Here is a 23,150-nt window from a genome sequence, read left to right on the forward strand (position 1 = left end):
ATTTTAAAATACAGAATAGATAAACAAGATTATACTGTATAGCACAGTGAAATATAAACAAGATCTTGTGGTAGCTCATAGTGAAAAAAAATGTGACAATGAATATATATATATGTTCAAGTATAACTGAAAAATTGTGCTCTACACTAGAATTTGACACAACATTGTAAAATGACTATTACTTAATAAAAAATGTTAAAAAAAAGAGAAATTGCAATTAATCTGTTAAAGATCTAAGCAAGGCTATTTAAATAGTGATTTTGAATTTTTAAGGCTATTCTAACAATGTGACTTATTTTGGGATGGGTGATTATTGTGTATTTACATCATGCCTCAGGCATGAAATGTTTTTAATAAATTTTATCTGCTGATCAAGGAAAAAAAATCCATCCTTCTCAAGCTCATCAAAAAAATCCGAAGAAACAGAGTATTTCCTACCTTATTCTCATGGCCAACATTACCCTGATACCAAAGTCAGACAAAGACACTACATAGAAAAGAAAACTACAGGCCAATATCCTTTATGAATATCGATGCCAAAATCCTCAACAAAAATCAGCAAACTAAATTCAACAGAATTTAATATCCTTTTAATAAGGATGATACACTATGACTAGGTGAGATTTATTCCTGGAATGCAAGGATAATTCAACAGACAAAAATCAATTAATGTAACGATGGAGGAAAAACACGTAATGTAAGAATTTGACCACTACAACACCATTTCATGATTTTTAAAATCCAACAAACCTGGAATACAAATACTCTCTCTCAACATGCTAAAAGCTATGTATGAAAAACGCACACTTAACATCATGCTCAGTGGTGAAGGACTGAAATCTCATCCCCTAAGATCAGGAACAAGGCCACTTTCACTCCCTCAATTCAATGTAATAGCCAGAGAAATTAGATAAGAGAAAGAAAAAAAGCATGCAAATTGGCAAAGAATTCTTACCTGCGTAGATACTGACTAGATTTTGAACACAAACAACTCAGCTTTATAAACATGTGGTGCTATTTGAATTTAAAAGTTTAACTATACTTTGAGCATCATCTGATGAGCTCATTGCCCTCCACATTGTGCTAACCTGTTTAAAATTTTTTTAGGTGTTACAAACTTTGGATCACAAAATACAACAAAACACAGAATACCGTAAGTCCATCATAAAGATACAAATGTTTGCATACAAACATGTGTAACCTATCCATTTTTCCTGAGGTTGTGAAATTCTAGTGGTTTTCCCTGTCTTTTAGTTGTGTGTGTGTGTGTGTGTGTGTGTGTGTGTGTGTGTGTGTGTGTTCTGCCGTCTCTAGAGATACTAAGTACAATTTCTAATTAAAATATTCAGATAGCAGGTAACAGTTTACCAATCGCCTAGGGAAGTCAAGGCAAAACAAGAAATTGATAGAAAATGATAGGGTCTGATTACCTACCACTGTAAGAAGACCTTCCAATCCAGTGCTCTCCTAAGACTTAAAAGGCAACCCTGGAGGTCCATGTGTTTTCTTAATCCTTGTCAGGATCTCTAGAGAGCAGATGTTCCCTCCGACCTTAAGAGTCCAGTCCTCTGCAATAATGAAGAAAATCGTGTAAACTTTAAACATTATTGTACAAACCTAAAGTGATATTTTGGAAATTGGAAATTTGGAAAGCTGCCTGGAGCCAGGGAGGGAGACTATTCTGAAGTGGCAGCTGCAGTCACTAGAAAAAGGCTGCAACTTTAGAGCAGGAGAAACCAGGTTCAGGATGCCAAGCCTGTTTTCATTTCACCTGCTAGGAGCTGGCTGCTGCTGAGTTAGCTCTCTAGCCAAAGCCCTGCCCAGGGGATAAACGATGAAAAGGGAAAGTTATGTGACATCAAATTCCTAGAAACTGGAATGATTATGTGTGAGAAACGCCAGAAGAGAATCTCCAACATCCAGGAAAAGCTGCTACTAGGATCTGACTGAAGCCCCTGCAGGTGAGAACTGTTGCCCTTGCTGGTCCACACCTCCCACTGGTTGCTGTCTGGCAGCCGACCAACTGGAATGGCAACCTGCACAGCCCAGCTCAAGACCTCAAGAGCCTGCGCTCAGCCCCACCCTGCTGATACAGATGGAAGTAATCTATCAATTGACCTGAGAGTCAAAAGTACCACCAGGCAATCACTAAGACAATCGTGGGATGAGTCCAGAGGGGGACTTGGTGGGGGAAGCAGAAGTTGGTAATGCAGTACTTCAAATTGCCCAACTCTATGTAAGCAAAGTTTGGATATGAGGACACTTACTGATTCTGCTTCATCTTTAATTACACTAAGGCAGTGGTTACCTTTGGTCTATGTAAAATGCTATAATTTTCCTGATTCTGCTCGACATGAATATTTCTCTACACCTCCCATGTTCCCCACCCCTTTTTTTTAATTTAACAGAAATCTCTTCATCCTCCATGAAACATGCAGAAACATGCAGGGACCTTAAATGTAATGTCAGAAAACATTCCTCATTTGCCACAGGAGCTGAAAACAACATTGTCTGAAAGGCACTCCTCTTTGAGGGAGGTACTACTTTCCTTTTCCAAAAGTAAAACGAAGCTATCAATATAATAACCTTATGTTGTTGGAAAAGGTTGTACAAAATATTTTCTTAAAATATGCACAATATAGAGTACTTGTTGATTTCCCACCTATCTTCATGTATATTCTCAATGATGCATTTACCAGTGTCCAAATCAGTCACCAGTGAATATTAGAATATGAGAAATTATTAGTGTTTACATTTTTCAAGTGTTCTATAACGATACTGTCTTTCCACATCATGCTTTCTCTCAAAAAGTAATCCTGTTTCTGCTGAAAAGAAGTCTTTGTCTTTTTTCTTATTGGTATCATTGCATCACATTACTTGCTTTTGAATCTTATTAACTTTATAATGATTTTAAAAGCTTTATTATTTTTAACTGACATAATAACTCATTTTATACACACCTAATACCAGGCGCATACAAAAGTAACAAAAAATTTAATCAACCTTGTCAATACAGGCCATATGAACATTAAACCACAAAACTTGCAGTTTTCTACTTGAGCCATAGCAGTTTTTTGTTGTTGCTTAAATAATATTTGAATACAGCCACACTCAACACCAAATACATTTGGATTTTTGTGCCCACACAAATTCAGTTGTTTTTCAAGTCAGAGTGCTTTCATGCTTCTAAGAGATTCAAGTAAATATTTTTAAGTGGCATAAATGAAGTCATATAGGAATAAATAAGTCAATGTTTTTTCTTAAAAACCGGCTAGACTGGTAAAGGAACATATTCAGGTTCACCACTTTAGAATTTACAGAACATTTATGTAAGCAAAATAACCTGTGATATGATATGAACACTTGTTAGAATGGTAACCCAGCATGGTATCATCTGAGCATTTAGTCAGTTTCTTCAACCTATATGTCTAAACATTTTTAGAAGATGTACTTATAACAAGCTAATCTCCTCCATCAAATGTTTGAAGATGAAGAAATACAGGAGATGAAGACAGCAATTCTTATACTGCAAATCCTTAGACATGGCTAATCATAACCATACCTCTGAGGTTCATTATGTCCTCCCCAAGGCCATTTCCTAAAGGGTTTACTCTTTTTGAGGAAGCAGAGACCAACACAATGCAACCCTTCAGGGAGAAAGTCAATATTTTTCAAGAGTTACACTTTCATTATGAAATCTTTGTTGTTGATATTAAAACTTCATTCATACCTTATTCATTGCTGTCAATTCCACAACTCCATTTGCTATGGGGTCCCCTCCACACCCCATCAGTTCTCAGGTCATACTTAACTGATAACATTGAAGTCTTTCACCACCATCCAGTGACTCAGTTTCTTTCATCTTCCTGTACATACCACTACTCCCTAGCCTATCTTCTCCTCTTTAGATGGAAAAGTACCCCCAAAATGTAACCTCTGTATATGCCTATGTAAGTTATGACCAATGCCTTTCTTCCGTCTAAATTCTGTCACTGAGTGGGGACTTTATCATCAACCAGTATTCTAATGGAACTGCCCCATTAAGCTGTGCTGGAAACCCAGGGTCTTAGCACCACAGCATTAAGTCCCCAGGACTCATAGTTTTCAGTGGCTCCCACCACAACATCCAGTATCCTGGCCTACGTGATCTACACAGTGCTTGCCCTTGCTTGGGGTCAGCAGAACTTTGACAAGCAAACTTGTTTCTCTGCTCAGGGTCCTTTTTCTCCAGGTATACCATACAGACATCCCTTCCGAGGTCTTCCCTTCTCCAGGTCATTGCCACTGAGCATTGCACAACAATAATCTGTTATTTCAGGACGCCAGGCCTTCAACCTCTTTCCAGTATAGGAAATCAATCAACATCCCCCCCCCTTCCCTCTCCCAGCCTCCCTCCCTCCTCCTCTTTCTCCCTCTCTCTCCCCACTCCATCTCTGTCTCTCTCTTACTTGCCCATTGGGGACATCTGCATAATTTGGGGCTGACTCAGGTATTTAGGGGTCATGGGAGGAGCAACTTTAAGCAGCTTCTGTTTTCTGCCCTGCAAGAGTCCATTAGGTATTGAAACACTTAGGCTCTGGATACCTGGTTTAAATTTCTGGGGATGCCAGATGGAAAAATAAAGGGAGCAAATACAGTGTCTCAATTAACTATCTTGCCACACACTTTGACCTTGTACATTACCAACCTTTCATTCTGCAGAGAAATCTTCCTCTGTTTCTAATGTTTTTAAATAAACAAATAAAACTGTCTTTGTATCAGCCCTTCCTATAGAACGACTTCTACTTCTTCACTTCTCATTCCCCTGGGACCCACTATGATCTGTTCCCTATCTGCCTCTTAACCTGGTAAATTTCACACTGGCCCCTAATCTCAAAATTCAATCTTAATTATCTTCTCTTTTACTTCTGTTTGATATTTGACTCCACTGATGATCCTCCTGTTAAAACTCTCTTCCCTTTTTGCTTTTCTGAAATGACATCATTCTTATTGCATCCTCTCTAATTCTTATCTTCTTTTCTCCTTCTTCAACTCTTTTCTTGATCCTTGCCCCATGAAATTTCCTCTTCTTTCCTGCCTTCAAACTCTATATCCTGTCCATCAGTCAGAGAGTTGATTAAATTTTATTTCTTTAACTCACAACTCTTTCCTTTTGACTTCAAAATCTGGATTTCCAGTCCAGATATCTTTGCATACTTCCAGCCCCATATTTCCATTTGTTGTACTATGGCAATTCCTCTTGAATCTTTCACAGTTATCTGAAACCCATCATATCTAAAGATTTACTGTAGGATTAAATTCCTGTCATAATTTTCCTTGATGTCATCAGCATTTCATTCTCTACAACTCAAAGCCCTGGTCTTCTTAAATTCTTCTCTTTCTCTCCCACCTCTTCCTTACATGCAACAAGTCACCAAATCCTATGATGCTTCATTTAAAAATTACTTTTATAGGTCCTTTTTGTTTATTCCCAGTCCTTCCATCCTACTGCTGGCTCTTTACAATTCATGGATCAAAAATGTGGAATTCTATTTGGTTTCTCCACTTTCAGTTCTTCTACCCCACATCTGTACTTAACATATCCCTGTTTTTCTTGCATAAATGAACTTACCATTTATAAATACTCAAAAGTGGTTTATTGGGTAGCTCCAGCTTTAAGACAGTGTTTTGTAATAAGGTAGCTAGAACATGATACGATTTAATAAGTCAGGAATTCATTCAATAATGACAGCAACTAATTCCATTCAAAAGAAGTCATTTCCACTAATAACTTGTTCAATTCAATAAATTTGTTGAATCTTGATAATAAGAGTAATAAGTATTATTAGTAGTTAAGAACATGTTCATGAATTCAATAAATGTTTACAAACGGTCTGTTTAGGAGGTACTCTCCTAGGCACTGGATAATAAATACAAAACAAAAATAGTTCTAATCCTCAGTGAATGTACAACTAGTAGATAAATACTCTACTAAGTAAAACATCATATGATTTTTTAAAAATTCACCATAGTGAAATAAAGAATAATTATGATGTAAGTATGAAATACAGTATAAAGGAACACGCAGTCAGTTCTCAGTTTATTCATTCATTCACCAAATATGATTGTTTTATTACTGATTATATTTACATTAAATTATTATTGAGAACTTAGTATGTGCCAGTCACTATTCAAGGCAAAGATGATATCAAAGTAAACAAAATAAACAAAAGTCCCAGCCTGCATGGAGCTTACATTCTGGTAGGAGGAGACAAAACTATAGAGAAGTAAAATACATAGTATTTCAGTCTGTATGTATGGTATGGTGAAGTACAAAGCAGAGCAACAGTACAGAGAGCACAAAGAGAAAGGGAATAAAAATTTGCTGACATTTGACATATTTTGATTGAAAGGTTATTTTTTTGCTTTTCTTTTTTAAATCTTCCTCTCAGTTTAACAAATATTTTCCTTTCTCATATGGTTTCCCAGATAAAGTTCTGCCTAACACTCATGGCCACTATACTTTGGACATTAGTCTTTTTTCAAGGAAGCTGATGAAATTGTGCTATTCAAACTGCCAGTCTTTTTAAAAATCTGACTGACAGTTAATTTAACAGCAAGTATGGATGATACTGGGAAGCAGAACAAAGCTGAAGAAACGGAAAATAGAGAAAAAGACATAGAGACAGAAGGCAGAAGGGAGGAGAAAAAATAACGTTGTAAAGGGAAGCAGTGAGACTATCACTAACAACTGTTGGCACCTCTCTGAGGCTTTGCCATCCTGAAGTTGACTACTCCTAAGACAGCCCCTGACTGCCTCCTTGTGGCTGATAGGACATCCTTCAGCGCCAGCACACTAATACACAGACCTGAGACTTTTAAAAACAATTTTATAAAACATGGGCTAATTAATAAACTTTTAATTAACTAATACAGCTCAATGATGTCTTTCCTCAAAATTTCTTGCTTATGGAGAGGGTCTGTGTATATATTGTTTTTTAAACTATAGGCTTAGAGTTTACTGGAGATATACAATCTTGATTTTCACAATTTACCTGTGATATATGGAGATGACTGCCTCTATTCTTATCAGTAGGCAGTAGGGACCTATAATATAAGATTTCTTCATAACCATTTTTAAAACTAAACAAATTTTTTAAAGTTTTAGATTTAGAGAAAAGTAGTACAGAGTTCCTAAGCACCTAACTTAGTATACTCTACAATTAACATCTTACATTACCATGGTACATTTGTCACAACTAAGAAACTAACGTTGGTACATCCAAACTTCATTAGATTTCCTCTAATGTCCTTTTTCTGTCCAAGAATCCCATCCAGATGCCACATGACATTTAGTCTTCTTGTCTCATTAGCCTCCTCTGGCCTGTGACAGTTTTTCAGGCTTTCCTTGTTTTTGATGACCTTGACAGCTTTGAGGAGTACTGGTCAGGTATTTTGTAAAACAGCCCTCAGTTTCAGTCTGTCTCGTGGTTACATCGAGGTTATGGGTTTGGGAGTGGAAGACCACAGAAATGAAGTGCCCTTCTCACCAAATTACATCAAGGATACATGCTATCAGCGTGTCTTATCAGCAATGATGTTAACCTTGCTCACTTAGACAGTGTTTGCCAGGTTTCTCCACTGTAAAGTTACTTTCCCCTTCCTCCTCCTGCATTTTCATACTGTACTCCTTCTTAGAAGCAACTAACTAAGTGAAACCCACCATCAAAGGGGTGGGAATTAAGCTCTATCTCCTCGAAGTGGGGCTGGGAAATATTTATAGAGATGATTTGGAATTCTTCTGTACAGGATATTTTTCTCTTCCATTCATAATAGTATGGACTCATAGATATTCATTTTATACTTTGCACTGTAATCCAATATTATGTTATATGTTTTTGTACTCAAATTGTTCCAACTTTGTCCATTGGGTACTCCTTTAGGTTGGCTCCTATGTCTCGTTGACATAGTCCATATATATAGTTTTGAGCATTTCCTTGCTGTCCAGCACTACAAGATGCTCTAGGCTCATTTTGTGTATTTTCTGTCCCAGTCTTGGTCAGCCATTTCTCCAAGCAGCCCTGCTTCCTCTTATTGGAGAGTAGTCTTAGAAACCAAACTGTGGATGCTGGGTGTGCTCATTGCTACAAGGGTGTTGTCGCCACTCTGTCCACTAGTGGACAGAGCAAGGAAATACGTGTACTTACACTAACCCACGTATCATGCATACCTATAATTTTAACTTTGTTCATCTGTATCTACATTAAGCTATACATGAATTCATACTGATGTCACTAACTCTAACCCAATACTACATGGTTCATTCTACTCTTTTCCCTGTGTTGTGTGTGTGTGTGTGTGTGTGTGTGTGTGTGTGTGTATGTGTGTAATTTTCCTCTATTATAGTTAGAAACCCTGCTCCCACCCATCTGCCTTCAATTTCTTCATCTCCAGTATCCATATAAAGCAATTTCAGAATTGTAACCTGTATTCGGAGAGAAATACCTTCAACATCTAGAGTATAGTGTTTATGTACAGTTCCTTTTGTCTTTAGCGTCACAATTTCCAGTCAAAACACCATTTTTCAAAGTTAGTTAGGTCAATTCCTTATCTTTCACCCACTTTAGTGATGTTATAGCATACATTTATAATACAATTAGGCTGTCATCACAGTCCACATTCCATCCTCTGGATCCTCTGACCTTCTGGCTGGTTTGTAAAGTTTGTATACACTAAGGTTCACTCTTTGTGGTATACAGTTTTATCGGTTTTCACAAATCCAGAGTGTCATGTAACCACCATGACAGCACCATCAGATTAGTTCCACCACTCTTAAAAAGACCCCTGTCCACAATATTTTAAGAGTTCCCAGAGGATCAGTTTTCAGATTGATATTTCAGCTTGATCTTTGGTGACAAAAACCATTGCTCCTGAGTTCTTTCATCTCAGGTACATGTTCTGTATCCTGGCTGCACATTGTAATTACTTGGAAAAGTACTGATGATGGTCCTACCTTCAGATCCTGGTTTAATTGGTCTGGGGTGTGGACATGGGCATTGAGACTTTGAAAAGCTCCTAGATGCTCACAATATGCAGCCAAGGTTTCAATCTTGGCCTCATATGTGCCTTGATTCAATCTAGCTGTCTTTTAATAATGACATAAATGATTTATTGCTGCATCTATTTAACTTGGGGGATATTATGAACTATCATGTAAACATTCTGAATAAGTTATGTGGCAAGGGAGAATTTCACATGCTCAATAATCATGTATGCAAAAACACTATTTTTTTTTTTGCTCTCTAACTCAAAATGAACTTCAGTTTCCATTGATGAGGGCAAATTTAATTTTGACAAATCAAAGTGACTCAATTTCCTCTAGTTTAAAGCTGATTTCTTAGTAGATAAAGGCTTGAATTCAGCTTGGTTCCGTCCCCTTCTCTGTCCAGTTTTTCCTAGAACCAATACAGATTTGGGTCCAGGTGATTTCAGGTGGCACTGGCATTGGGGAAGCCACATCTGATTGGAGGGGGCTTTTCTGCAGTTGTTTATTTTATCACCCTGAGCTGTGCCAGGTGATTTGCTCTGCAGGTATCTGACCATCGTCTAGGTCATCACCTTTGCACTCAGGGGAGCTGCTGCTCCCTTGAGATCCAGCCACATTTCCTGCCCAGGCCTTGGCTTATAGTCTCTACCCAAGTGTCTGTTATGGCATCCCTGAATCCTAGGCTTTGGAGACTCCCTAGTAAGCCACTTGCTTTCAATTATCAGCTACTTTCTGTGCCCCTCCCCAGGTTGACACGAGAACCTCGCAGACTACCTCCACACCCCTCAGCAGCTGAGGGGTACTGAGATGGCTTCTCTTAGTCCTTCTATAGGCCTAGATCTGCCCTGCAGCCATTTCTTCTCTATTTTAGATGCCCCTTCCCAGAATTCTCGACAGAAGGCAGGACTGCAAGTGCTCTCTGTCTGGGGATTCTCAAACTCAAAGTCCATCACATCCTCTGGAGCTTCAACCTCCAAGGGGCCAAGAGACCTTTCTCCTCTTCCAGTCCCTTCCCACAGTAGAGAAAAGGCAGGCAGGCAAAACTGAGTTCCATTATTAGTCAGCCCTCCCCACCTGTGGCTTATATGCTTGCTACCTTCTGGTTTTGCTAATGATACACAGTGCCCAGATTTGAGAATTTAAAAAGAAAACAACTTTTCTCTCTCAAGAATGTAACTCTTTCAAAATAGTGAGTGTGGGCTTTGAGACTGTTGCTTCTCCTATGCATTTTCTGAAAATCCATTCAGAAATTTACTCTCGAATTATTAGAGCAGGTAGGTAGATAGATATGAGCAGAGAAAGGGGGACACAGGCCAAATGGCAGGAAACCATACATCTTGTGAGCAATGAGGTCTCTGGGCAGATCAACCCCTCGATTGATAAGAAACCATACATTTTGGGTTGACAAGTGTCCTGGAGACAAACAAAGAAAAGCCGGACAAGACAGGAATCTCCACCATCAGAACGTAACCCTTCATCATCATACCCTCATCTGAATGTAACCTTTTGCTCATTATGCCCTCATCCAACTTCCTGATCAAGACTAAATAAGGACATTAAAAAAAAAATCCTTCCTACCCTCAGGAAGGTGGAGCTGGGATGAAGATCAGGAAAGACAACCCCAAGACCCTCCCCACCAATGAATATTCTGCCCATTCATTTTTACACCCATATAACCAGCTTGCCAAAGAAATTCAGGGCAGCTATCCACCTGGGTTTTCCCGCTCTCCCCTTGAGAGCATACCATCTATCACTTAATAAATCCTTGTTTTGCTTTCTTGATCTCCAGGTCTTGTTTCTGAATTCTTTCTGAGATGAGACAAGAACCTGCTTCCCGATTACACTATGATCTGGACTGTATTTGCTTTCTATTCTAAGGCAGTGAAAGGCAGTGACTAAACCGGTGAAGGACTTGAGGCAACAAGAAAAATATGGCAAAGCAAAATGTCTATTGATGTCTCGAAATACCATCATAGCACAATGTGATATGGACCTGATATTTCAAATGAGCTTCAGTTTGGAGTTGGATGGATTTGGAAAGCAAAATAATTTTAATGCAAATGGTAATGAAGGCCAATAAAATGTATTTGTATTTAAAGGCACAAAGATCTTTTCTCACATGTTATATGGTAAGCTGAACACATATTTTAGGCTTGAATAAAGGCTCCAGACTAGATGCATTCAAGACCTCAGGATGCAGAAGAAGAATATCACATCTATTCTGTATATATTCCAGAAGGACTTCAGTGAAGAGTCCCTTGAGGGTGAAAAAAAAAAAAAAAAAGATTCAAAGCCACTGAAGAATGAAAATCTACTGGAAAAGACGGTTACTAACTATACTGGGATTCAAAAGATGAGTAATTACACTGTCCTTTGTTTTGTCCTCAGCTGGAAAGGCAGCTAATGATGCAGAATGAAATGAGAGAAAGACAGATGGCGATGCAGATTGCTTGGTCACGGGAATTCCTCAAATATTTTGGAACATTTTTTGGCATTGCAGCAATCTCTTTAACAGCTGGGTATGTTTGCTGTTTACTTTAAAACTTTCTTAAATCATTTACTTGTTTTTGTCTTTGCCATTATCTTATTATTAAGTTGGCCAAGATAGGACTTTGATCCAAAGAACATATGTATGTAAACAAAGTAACCCTTAAAGCTTAGTCCTTGGCAGTAACTCTGTAGAACCAGGGTAGTAATAGTTAATTCTGCCTTCAGTTTCTTAGATTTCTTCTGTCCTTTTCTCCATTCTATAAGTTAGAGAGAGGACTTATTTAACACCACGATAGAAAGAGGTCTCTACAGATTTACCTCCACAGCCCCTAAGGGATAGATATCAATATTTAACCACTTTTTAAATGAGTAATCTGAGACTCAACATCAACGAAAGATAAACAAAACATATTTCTCATTCTACTTGATTCATTTCTAGTTGGTTAGTTTTACCTTCTTTTGAATTTTTAGGTTTTAAGTATTAAAATTTTTTTTCTCCTTTTGCCTCTCTTGTGCTCCCTCATTCTTCAGAGACAGCCAGCACTCTGTCTACTTTAATCTGAGCACCCATCCCCAACACCTCATGGCATGTCTTTTGACTGGTGAAATAACCTACACTCTATGCAGTATGTATCTCTCTAAATAAATCTACCTTTACTCAATTGTGACTCACTCTTGAATTCTCTCCTGCGTGAAACCAAGGACCCCCACTTGGCGGGGCACATCCCAGGGACTCAGCCGAGACCTGGAACACAGCACTCCTCATGTCCCACATTCGTTTTTCCTGTATTATCTCCCTGGTGCCAAACGTGGGGCATTTAATTAAAGAAACAGGGCTTAAAGGGCATAATCTCGATCTGCCTATTGGGCTATGGCTCCCCTCCCTTCGGAGGGTGGCAGGGCGTTTCTCCCATGCCATGCAGATTGAAGCAGCCCTTAGGTGGCAGCTGATGCTCCCTGCAAGATCTGGCAGAGACCAGCTCTCTAGCCACGGAGTTCACCACACCCAAGGCTTTTCTCTCCTCAATATTTTCTCATTCTCCTCTAACGCTCTTTGTCTTCGGACTGGAGAAGATCTACCAACAGGACCACTCAGACATCCAAATTAAGACCACATGGCAAGTAACTGGCAAACTGATTGGGTGAGCCTCCCCTCTGTGGCTCCTCAAGCCCAGTTCCACTTCTCTACAAGGTCTTAGTCTCAGTCCGATTCCAAGACACCGGAACTGTGAAAGTGGCCCCAAATTATGGGACTCTGGGAATTTCCCTTTTAAAAATCTGTGGCCCCAGCGCTCCCCAAGCGCCTTCAGGATGTATGGCCTCATTGCATTCCATAGGCGGGAGTTGCGGGAGCGCACTCCCTCAGTGGGCCTACAGATCTCTGGTATAGGAAGCATTGTGGCTATAGCATTCCCTTTTTGTCCTGGATTTCTACCTTTCAATGCTATCTATTTCCTTTCTTTCACAGAAGGTGATCTGTTATTTGACTCAGGACCTAGGTCTCCTCCTTCCCTCTAAAGGATTTAGACTCTAGTCACCTTTTCTCCTGCTGGCCCTTGCTCCTTTCCTTGACTAGTCCAAAGGAGTCACCTCAGGCTCATGGACAGGACTTCCTAAGCAAAATGTGGACAACTACAAGTATTCCAAAGGACTCCCCATTAGGATGCATATTAATTAATTGGGAATAGTTTAAACAAGATAGTTTGAGAAAAAAGGAATTAATTTTCCTTTATAATACTACACAAACTAGGAGACCAAGAGGTCTGGCAAAAAAAAAAAAAAAAGGATCATTAAATTACAATACCATCCTATAGTTAGACCTATTTTGTAAAAGAGGAGGTAAATGCAGGGAAATCCAATAAGTCCAAACATTCTTGATCCTATACCAAGACCCAGGTCTAAGAAGCTCCTACCAGGTATGCCTGGCTCGTGTCCCCTCAAAGCGCCTCCTCCCACAGAAGCTTGATGTTTTAGATGATCCCCCTTATGGGTCCAGCTCCCCATGGTCCACAGCCAGGAACTCCTACTTCCCCCAGCTCTGAGGGGGAACAGTCTTCCCCACCATCTTCCTCACCAGAGGAAAGTCCTTCTAGTATTACTCAAAGTGGGGCTACCTACCAACCTCCTACTACCAAACTCTGCCCCTTAAGGGAAGTGCCAGCAGATGTTAGAGGAACAATCAGGGTTCACATCCCCTTTTCTATGGCTGATTTGGCTACTTGCAAGGAGAAATTTGGACATTTCTCTGAAGACTCCAGTAGGTTTCACGGAGGAATCTGCCAGGCTGACAATGGCCTATGAGCTTACCTGAGGGGACCTACAAGTCCTCCTCTCAACCTGTTGCACTTTCGAGTAAAAAAGCCAGATCCTCAGTGCACCCCAGGCATATGCTGACGAATTGGCTGCCCACAATCAGGGACATATAATCTACCCTACCAGGGGGAATGCAATTTCTGACCAAGATCCCCTCTGGAACTACCAACAGGGAGGTAGAGGGCTTGAACACAGAAACTATATGGTAACTTGCCTCATAGAGGGGATTACAATGTATGTTGTTAAGCCATTCAACTATGATAAAGTCAGAGAAGTAACACAGGGAAAAGACAAGAATCCTGCCAGCTTCCAGGGCCACTTAGTGGAGGTGTTTAAAAAGTATATTAATATTAATCCCAAGACCCCTGAGAAGGAAGTCCTGGTAAATATCCATTTTACCACTCAGTCAGTCCCAGAAGTTAGGAAAAAATTACAAAAGACAGCTATGGGACCCCAGACTCTCATGAATATGCTCATGGATCTGGCATTTGGAGTATTTAACAATAGAGACAGGGTTGAAGAGGCAAGAAAGATTCAGGGACAACAGTGAAAAGCACAATTCTTAGCGGCAGCCCTAACCCCTGCACCATCTCAGGGTTACTCTCACTTGCAAAGACCCATGGCAAGGTCAGGACCCAGGACATCTGGATCAGAGCTACTGTCTTGCTGACAAGGGACCTGCTTTAACTGCAGCCAGGGGAGCCACTGGAAGCATGAGTGTCCCATGTATGGGAAAAGTCCACCAGGACCCTGCTCAATATACAAACAAAAAGGTCAACTGGAAACAGGACTGCCCCTAGTCATGAAGGAGGCTTGAGGCTACCAAACCAATCATGACCAAGAGGACAAAAGACTGACAGGGCCTAAGACCCTCCCTGGCTCCCACAGGACATCCGGTCATTTCTTCGAAGAAATCTCAGGTAATCCTTGACTTGGCAGGCAGGGAAGTTATTTTCTTGTTAAATACAGGGGCCGCCTACACTGCTAACTAATTTCCCTGGACCCTTGTCCTCCTAATCCTGTGTAACAATGGGGATCAATAGAAGGCCCCAAGACAAGCACTTGCTAGGAAATTACTTTTGCACACCAGTTTCTGCTGGTGCCTGAGTGCCCCATCCCCTCCTTGGGAGTGGACTTGTTCACTAAATTCCAGGCAATCATTCAATTCAGAAACCTTTACGTGAAAGATATCCACCAAGAAAAATGACTATTCTTGGCTTTAGGAGCCTGCCTCAGTCCCGAGCCAGTCTCCTACCCCATATTGTTTCTCAAGTGAACCCTGCTGTCTGATAAACTAAGGTCCCTGACAGAGCTACTAATGTCAGGCTATCATTAGAAATGGGAACGTGTGAGGCTATAGGCAAGCCTCTTCAGATCAAAGGCCAAACCAAGGAGCCATAATGTAAAAAAACTTCTCAAACCCAAAAAGGATTCTCAAAAGTGTTTGTAAATACAGTGCCAAATGGGAGGCCATTGGACTAAACTGACCATAGCTGATATTCGGAGCCAGATGAAAATTTTTAGGGAAGCCTTCTCCCCTAAGCTAAATGAGGAAACACAAAACTGTCTGTTTTACAAATCTAGTCTTTACAGGATAAGAGGTGTGGCTCCAGAAATAATACAAAACCCACCAATCCTTCTACCACACCCAAAACTTCCCCTACTTATGTTAAGAAATTGTAAGTATCAAAGAACCTTTTTTGGCTTTAAAGGAACAAAGCAACTTGCTTTTCTCCTCAAGCCTTTGAGATATAAATGTTTTACCTGGTCTTCTCCAGTAACCCCTATCTCACCATCTTTTTACAATACAAATTTCCAAAAAGGGGGAATAAATAATTTGAAACTTAACTTGTTAAGGACAAATAGAAATGTTGTCTCTTTTTATAGATATTAGTAAACAGGTTTAGCCATCTAGATAAGCTACTTTAATTTGTTCTATCTTCCAGAAACCCAATTTAAATCCAACCTCTTTAGTAACTGATGGGTTTTACATTGTTATATCTGGTTCATGGCTAAAATTTTTAAATGGAAACTATAAGGTCTCTATGTATTATATGTATGTCATAGATGTATGGTATTGGCAAAATTAAATTGTGAAAGAGCTCTATTTCATTGGCTTTAAAAAAAAATCAAGTGCTTATATAAATACTCAAAGATATAAAGGAAATTAGCCAAAATGAATTTCAGGTTCATGTTATCAAAAAAGTATTGAGTACTAGTACTGGTATCGAAAGCTAGCTTAAGCTGTTGGTCTAATTAATATAAACATGTCTTTAGAGTCATCAATGTTAAGTATAATACTTAAGTTGCACCTAGGCTTACTGAGGTCAAATAAGAATTTATTATACCAGTTACAAATTTGTCAACAAGGAAAGTAACTCATGTTAGAAAAAAAAATTTTCAAGAAAGAAAAGTAAACAAAATAAGAGCTTTTGGGTAAACTCTATAGGAGTTTTGTTTTGGAAATGCCTATCTAAAATTGTCTCTTCAGATTTTGGTAACTGAAACTTAAAACTAAGTTAAATTTTAAAAACTTACTATCTGTGTCATTTATAAAATATTCAAACATTATTTGCTGGGAAGGTCTAAGTTTACCTAACTTTGCCTTCTTAGGAGAAAAAACTAAAGCATAAGTTTTCCAATCAAAAATGCTGGTATGACAACCAATTCACAATTGCTTGCTTCTTGTTTTTTTCCAGAGATTTAAGGTTTTTAAGAGTTAAAATTATAATATATGTAATCAAAGCTACTAAAATAATAAAAAAAAATTTCAGTATGCTAAAAAAGTAAGATGTGTGTTTTCAGTAAAAGGTTTGCAAAAAAGAAACACTAAAAAAAGTTTCATGCATAATTGGGATTTTAAATATTTTAACAAATTCTGAAAGTTCTTTGTAGGTCCAGCTAACCTTGAGATGCTTTAAAGAAACACTGAGGCATCTTACATATTAAATTAACTAGGATTATTTGGTACGTTAAGTTAAATATAATCAGTCATACTTCTCGTAATTGTAAACAAGTCTCTATCAATTACAGGTGTTTAACCATGCCTTTTAAGTCTTTTGTCGTTACACACAGTTAAACTGCTGTTACAAAGGTGCGTCATCTTTAAGAAGATTCATCAGAAGTCTGTGCAAACGGTGGGTTACAACAGTCCCACATCAGATGATGGCTATGCAAGGATTCCAGCCCATACCGCCCTTTGACGCAAAAACAGAAGGCTGCCCTGCCCCTGGGGCACCTAGATTAGGCATTCAGAGATTTTTACTCCCAGATAGGCAGGATCAACACCCCTTCAAAGCCTGGAAGTAGTTTCAGAAGATGCACTATCATTTCTCTGCAACCCCATAAGATTATGGGAGTAAAATCTTTGAGGGGGAAATGGGACAGGAAGGAAGGGGGCAGGGCACAGCCTTTTAAGGAATGACAGCAATTAACACCAAAATGGTGGAAGGTTCAACTCCCAGCAAGAAGGTGGGAGATTTGACTAAAATGGTGGGAGACCTTGAGCTCCATTATATGCTCGCTGTAATACATTAGCATGGTAAATGGCACTCCCATAGGCTGACCATAAAAGGTCAAAGGCTAGGCAGTGGCCCAGTCCCTGGGAATCCCAACTCCTTCTCCAGGGTAGTTGGAAATAGTACCCCGACATGTTAGCATATGAAGCTACCAAGCTTATATAAACTAGCAACACCATGACTCCTGGCCACCTCTCTCACTCCCTCATCTTCAGAGACATCCAGCACTCTGTCTATGGAATGTGTATCTACTTTATCCTGAGCAGCAAACACCCACATCTCATGGCCTTTCTCTTGCATTCTCAAACAGCCTACACTCTATGCAATACCTGTCTCTGTAAATAAATCTACCTTTACTCAAAAATAAAAAAAAATAATAAATAATTTTTTTCCTAACAACAACAAAAAAAGAAACAAAAGAAAACAAAAAACAAAGCATAGACCCTACCTAAGAAATGCACAATCTGCTGAGGGGTTAATGGTTAGGAAATCCTATTTCCATACAAGACGTAAATGAATTAAGTAGCTTCTGAAATGGAGGATATTCTTCCAAAAGGCAGGTAAACTTTTTTTTTCATCAAGTGTAGAGGTATGTATTTACAAGGAATTCCTTGATATTCATTCTTTTTGTTCTTGAATCAGAGCAATAAAAAGGAAGAAGCCAGCCTTCATCTTCCCTATTGTTCCATTAGGCTTTGTCCTTACCTACCAGTTTGACTTGGGCTATGGAACCCTTCTACAAAGAATGAAAGGTAAGTCTTTGGTAAACCAGAGTCTCTATTTCTGATTCATTTTCTGATTCAAGGATCCACTCCTTATGACCCCTTGACTTATGAAGATTCTGACAAGACTCTCCCTGAGCTTCCAATGACCAATATGTCTACTTCCTCTCACACAGTGGTGTGCTGGAGGCAGCTCATACCAGCTCACAAGAACCAAGTGTCAAATTTTCAGGAATTTTGTAAGCATATTGTTAAATATAGTCATTATCAAAAATTACATTATATAAAATTAAAATTAAATAAAATTTTAAAATAATATTAAATTATATTAAAAATGATAAATACTCTGAATTTCAGTTTCTAATTATTTTACTATTATCTATCCTCTTAAGTTATATATATCTGTTTTCTTAAGTTATGTATATCTACTGTATCTATATGGTAAAAATACAGATACAATATACAGACACAATAAAATACAGATACAACTCTGAATTCAGTGACATCCCATTAAAATATCACCTTGAAGTTGGTCATGGTGAGAGTATTTACACCATGGGAATCTGCAAATGCCAAATCAAAGCTTGATTTATTATTTTGTTGACTGTCTAGACTAGGAGTTCAAAACTATGGGCTGGAGGCTGGCCACTTGCTTTGAAAATAAAGTTTTATTGGAACACAAACTTGTCCATTCATTTCTGAATGGAAATGTCTGTGGCTGCTTTCCCATATCCATAGCTGAGCCAAATCATTGCAACAGAAATGTAAGATCCTACAAGAATAAAATATTTGCTGTCTGGCCCTTTAAGGAACATTACCAACTGATGGTCTAACTTAAGAAAGTGATGAAGAAAATGTTAACAATGCTGATTATACTTTAAAGTGTGTCATGTCCATAGCCATTACATTGTGAATAGCATAGAAATTATGCTATTATGGTACATTACTGTCCTAACATTTAAAAACTGTTATCTGACGTAGCAAAGTTCATATCATTTTCAAACAAGTAAAGCTCCAACTTATGTCATTATTTCACTTTTATCCTACTCATTAACATAAATGAAAACACCAACCATCACTCATGTTAAAATTATACATTCTTATCAACTGCATCTATACGTTAGCTATGGATACAAGAGTTCAACAACAATCAATAAAAACATTCTAGAATCAATTTGCTAGATGGAATTAATGATAAATTACATTCTACATTTTATTATTCATAAATTGTATGCTACATATATTTCATATAAATAAAATTCATAATAAACTTACATACATTTTCATTCTTCTGAAAAGCTGGTTGGTAAGTATTCATCAGTACTGTGCTGTTCTCACAGAACTCTGGATCTTATAGCTCTAGAAAATACCCCTGCAGCTACAGAAGCCATTCCTGTATCAGGAAGATACAGTTTCCCATTAGTCTAGGATATTCATGTCTTCCAAATTCCCACCACACTACACCTCTCATGAGGATCCCTATTTCCCTACTCCTCCAGCCTTCAACCCAGAGCATAGTGGAAACAGTACTTTCCCAAGCCTTCGTTTCTACCATCCTGTACTCTCCTGGGCTACAAGCCCATCACTATCCCTGAGGCCCTGTGGGGACCTGTGGGGTTTGGAATGCAAAAGGAGAAGGTGCAGACTCCTCTGCAGGTATTGGGAGTAGGGAGCAGAACGTCTCATTCCCAGGTCTAGGGAGATACAGGGTTTATATGTTCTTAAAAATTCTCACTTGAAAATGGAAGGACATTTTCCACATAGAAACTATATTACAATGTCCTTTGAGTGCCATATTGGTAAACCATTGGTTCAGCTATAATATGGGCTAAACAGTTTTTTGTTGATGGTCTGGAAGTTGATTTATAGCATTATTACTACGGGAAAACGTATTCTGAGTTCTAAAACATGGATCTATAAATTAAGTTTTGGAGTACAATCTCATTTTAAGTGGGACACTAACTGTACATAACTGATTTACTACTGTTAAAACTCATTTCAATAACCTGCTCAGTTTCATCTTACTCATCTGCTTAAGAATTCGTTAATCTGAGATCAACTATGTCTCACTGTTTATAAGGACATTAGAATTCTCAGTGCCTCATAAAAATTAATATGTAGCTTTAAGAAATTTCAACTCTATTACACAGCACTCACTTGACCATATTACTAATGGAGAACAAGTGTGTTTTATAAGAACATTGTGATTGTATATTTGCAAGGTAATTTCATTAAAGGTCCATCAGAGTCTACTGAATATAAAATTTTACACTTCCAAGGCATGTTGTGAGAACTTCCTGTTTAAAAAAACAACTTTAGAATCCACCAGGAAACTTATCATACTAAAAACTTCAGGCTATAATATTTAGCCCTCTTAACTAGTGATGACTCTGAGATATACACTTCCTATGTGACTGAATTTATTATCAGCCATTCTGAAAATACATACTAAGAATCTGTCGTATGGTAGTCACACTGACATGGAAACATCTAGTCTGTCATTAATAGCCTGCCTAATTACATATAATTTTATAGTGACTTTTAATTACTATTTAAGACTGACGGGAAGAAAAGCTGTTTGCAGATGGTTGTAATGCTGTCATAACTTGCCAATTATAGTCTCTCCTGTTGGGTCTGGAATATAAATTAAATTGTGTGCTAAAAGAGGAGGGCTTAAAGAAAACAATTGCCTTCAACCCCAAGGAGAGTTTATGGAATGGCGACAACATATATTACAGTTTTTCAAAATCTTGCTCATTTGTCGTCCACAATAAAAGCTGGCAAATATCACCGGGCCCGAGAAATTACTAGCTCTTATTTGAAAGAGGACATGTTTATAAAAATGGGTATATGTATGTGTGTGTCTATGTATGTGGATACAGACTAAAGCATATTTAATATTAGTTTGGGTATTTACAAATGGTTTTGAGTCAAAGATTAGCTTTTCTGAAAAATTAGACTTTTTAGTAAACTTTATTTTCTCTCATGTCACTTATATTAAGAGGCAAGACGAAGAATTATATGTGATTTCGCCACCCTAAACCCCTCCTAAGACAACTAATTCTTTACTTGGTATTTTTTCTCTCCTACATTTTAGAATGCTGTCTTCTGTTAAATAAAGTCTCTGGCATCTGATTTCTCTCTCTAGGAAATTTCAGAATTCATGATTGCGTTTCCTTTGGGAAGTGCCTTCTGGGGACAATGGGTGAACTATTTAACTGTGAGATCTGGGGGCATGCCTCCACACACTGTTACAGTGTGTCCCTGGAACACAACAAGTAGGCCTTCTCACAATGCCGACGACGGCCCCTTTGTCACCTTGCACATTTCTCTACTTTATTTAAGGTGAAGCCGAGAACATACTGGAAACAGAAAAGAGTAAGCTGCAGCTGCCAAAAGGAATGATCACTTTTGAAAGCCTTGAAAAAGCAAGAAGGGAACAGAGCAAATTCTTCATAGACAAATGAAATTATGTTCACCCACCAAATCTCAAAACACACAATTGTTGACTTCAATCATGGCCTTTACAATTTTTTACATGCTTGAGACTTTGATATAATGGATTTTATTTTAAAATAATAAAATGCAAGATGAGTTCTGTTAAACTATTTTAAAATAAAATTTATAACATTCAACACAAAATCAAGGAGGAACTCTAATCTTTCAGATTTCCTTTATATGTGTGTGTATTACAAATATCTAAATGTAAACTGAATAAACTCAATTGTTTTCAATTCATGGAACAAAAGTCCTGCTACTCATCACTTCTCTGTCACTCACACTTTCCCCATCACATTAGGCTCCCATAGATACCCCTTCTATTTGGATTTGTGAATTCTGTCCTGTCTCCACATGACAGAAAACAACTAAAATTAATGATTAACGTGTATACTGAACTTACTGTGGCCAGACACTGTCTGATTGTTGGCACATATTCTGTAATGTTCCCAAAAATCCTATGAGGCAGGCATCATTTTGTAGATGTGGAAACTGAGGTACAGAGAGATGGAATTACTTCCCCAAGGTCATACATGGACAGGACAGGAACGTGAATGTAAATGCTTTGGCTCCACTGTTTATGCTCTAAAAGGTCTTGAAAAACTTAGGTCTTACTGCATTCTTGACACGCAAAGACAGTTGTGAAAGACAAAACGTGAAAACATCCAAAGAATGACACAGAACACAGTTGCTAGACAGGTGGGAAGAAGGGGAAGGTTGCTTAGGATGCCCAACATTTTATTTTCCCTCACCAAGAAACTTATATGCATAAAATAATTCTATTTATGTCCATTCCTATGATTACAAACTCTACATATTATATACTAATCCCAAGGATTTTTATTATTACTTACCATGTGTCACGAACTTTTGCAGACATTAGGGCTACATGCGTGAATGAGCAGATAAGGTTATTATATTCCAGGAAGGGAGGTATATTCTAGTGAGGCATGAGAGAACTGGGGACAGAACAAATAAACACAAAGATAAACAACTTCGTTTCTGATGGTGACAAATACTTCAGCAGAAATGGAACAAGATGACAGAAAAACGTAGGGGGAGGCTACTTTAGATCTGGGACAGTAGTTTCTGCCTCTCTACAAAGGTGACATTTGAGTTGAGATTTCAATGATAAATCAGGCAGTCCTGTGAAGAGCAGGTATGGGGACAGGGAAAGTATCTCTAGGCACAGGGAAGAGCCAGGGGACAGGCTCTGAGATTTGGCATAGCCATATAGGAGATGAAATTTAAAGGGGGAAAACAAGCATGAATACAATCTCCATTACCCTCAAGCAAAACAACATACAGTTTTGATACAATTATAGTTATAGAGAACTTGGGCCAGGTCTTGAAGGATGCATTGAACTTGTCCATGAAGAAAAGGAGGTAAAGAGGAAGGGCATCCTGGGTAGAAGACTGATTAAAGGCAGCTCCATGCGTGCCAAGTCCAGGGATCTGGTGATGGTTGTTTGGTTTGCCTGGAGCAAGAGGTTCCGCAGAGGGGGTACCTGTTAAGAAATGAGCCTGGAGGCACAGCTCAAAGAAAGGTCCTTGGGTGTAACACCAGGAAGTGTTCACTCGATC

At 38.5% G+C, this 23,150-nt stretch overlaps 1 protein-coding gene across 1 annotated transcript; it reads left to right on the forward strand.

The window, feature by feature from the left end:
* The first annotated feature begins 677 nt into the window (after positions 1–677).
* On the forward strand, positions 678–21,802 carry LOC116152633 (plasminogen receptor (KT)). The gene is made up of 4 exons (XM_031449761.2): positions 678–692; positions 11,414–11,544; positions 17,989–18,098; positions 21,414–21,802. Exons 1-4 carry the CDS (start codon positions 678–680, stop codon positions 21,533–21,535), a joined length of 378 nt encoding a protein of 125 aa, XP_031305621.2. The 3' UTR covers positions 21,536–21,802.
* Positions 21,803–23,150: the final 1,348 nt, after the last annotated feature.

Source organism: Camelus dromedarius, chromosome 10 (assembly GCF_036321535.1).
Source record: "Camelus dromedarius isolate mCamDro1 chromosome 10, mCamDro1.pat, whole genome shotgun sequence".
In the NCBI taxonomy this organism is placed as follows: Eukaryota; Metazoa; Chordata; class Mammalia; order Artiodactyla; family Camelidae; genus Camelus; species Camelus dromedarius.

Coding starts and splice junctions, on each gene's coding strand:
- LOC116152633 (XM_031449761.2), top strand. Junction 11,545..17,988: donor GCAATCTCTTTAACAGCTGG/GTATGTTTGCTG, acceptor TTCTTGAATCAG/AGCAATAAAAAGGAAGAAGC. Junction 18,099..21,413: donor CCTTCTACAAAGAATGAAAG/GTAAGTCTTTGG, acceptor ACTTTATTTAAG/GTGAAGCCGAGAACATACTG.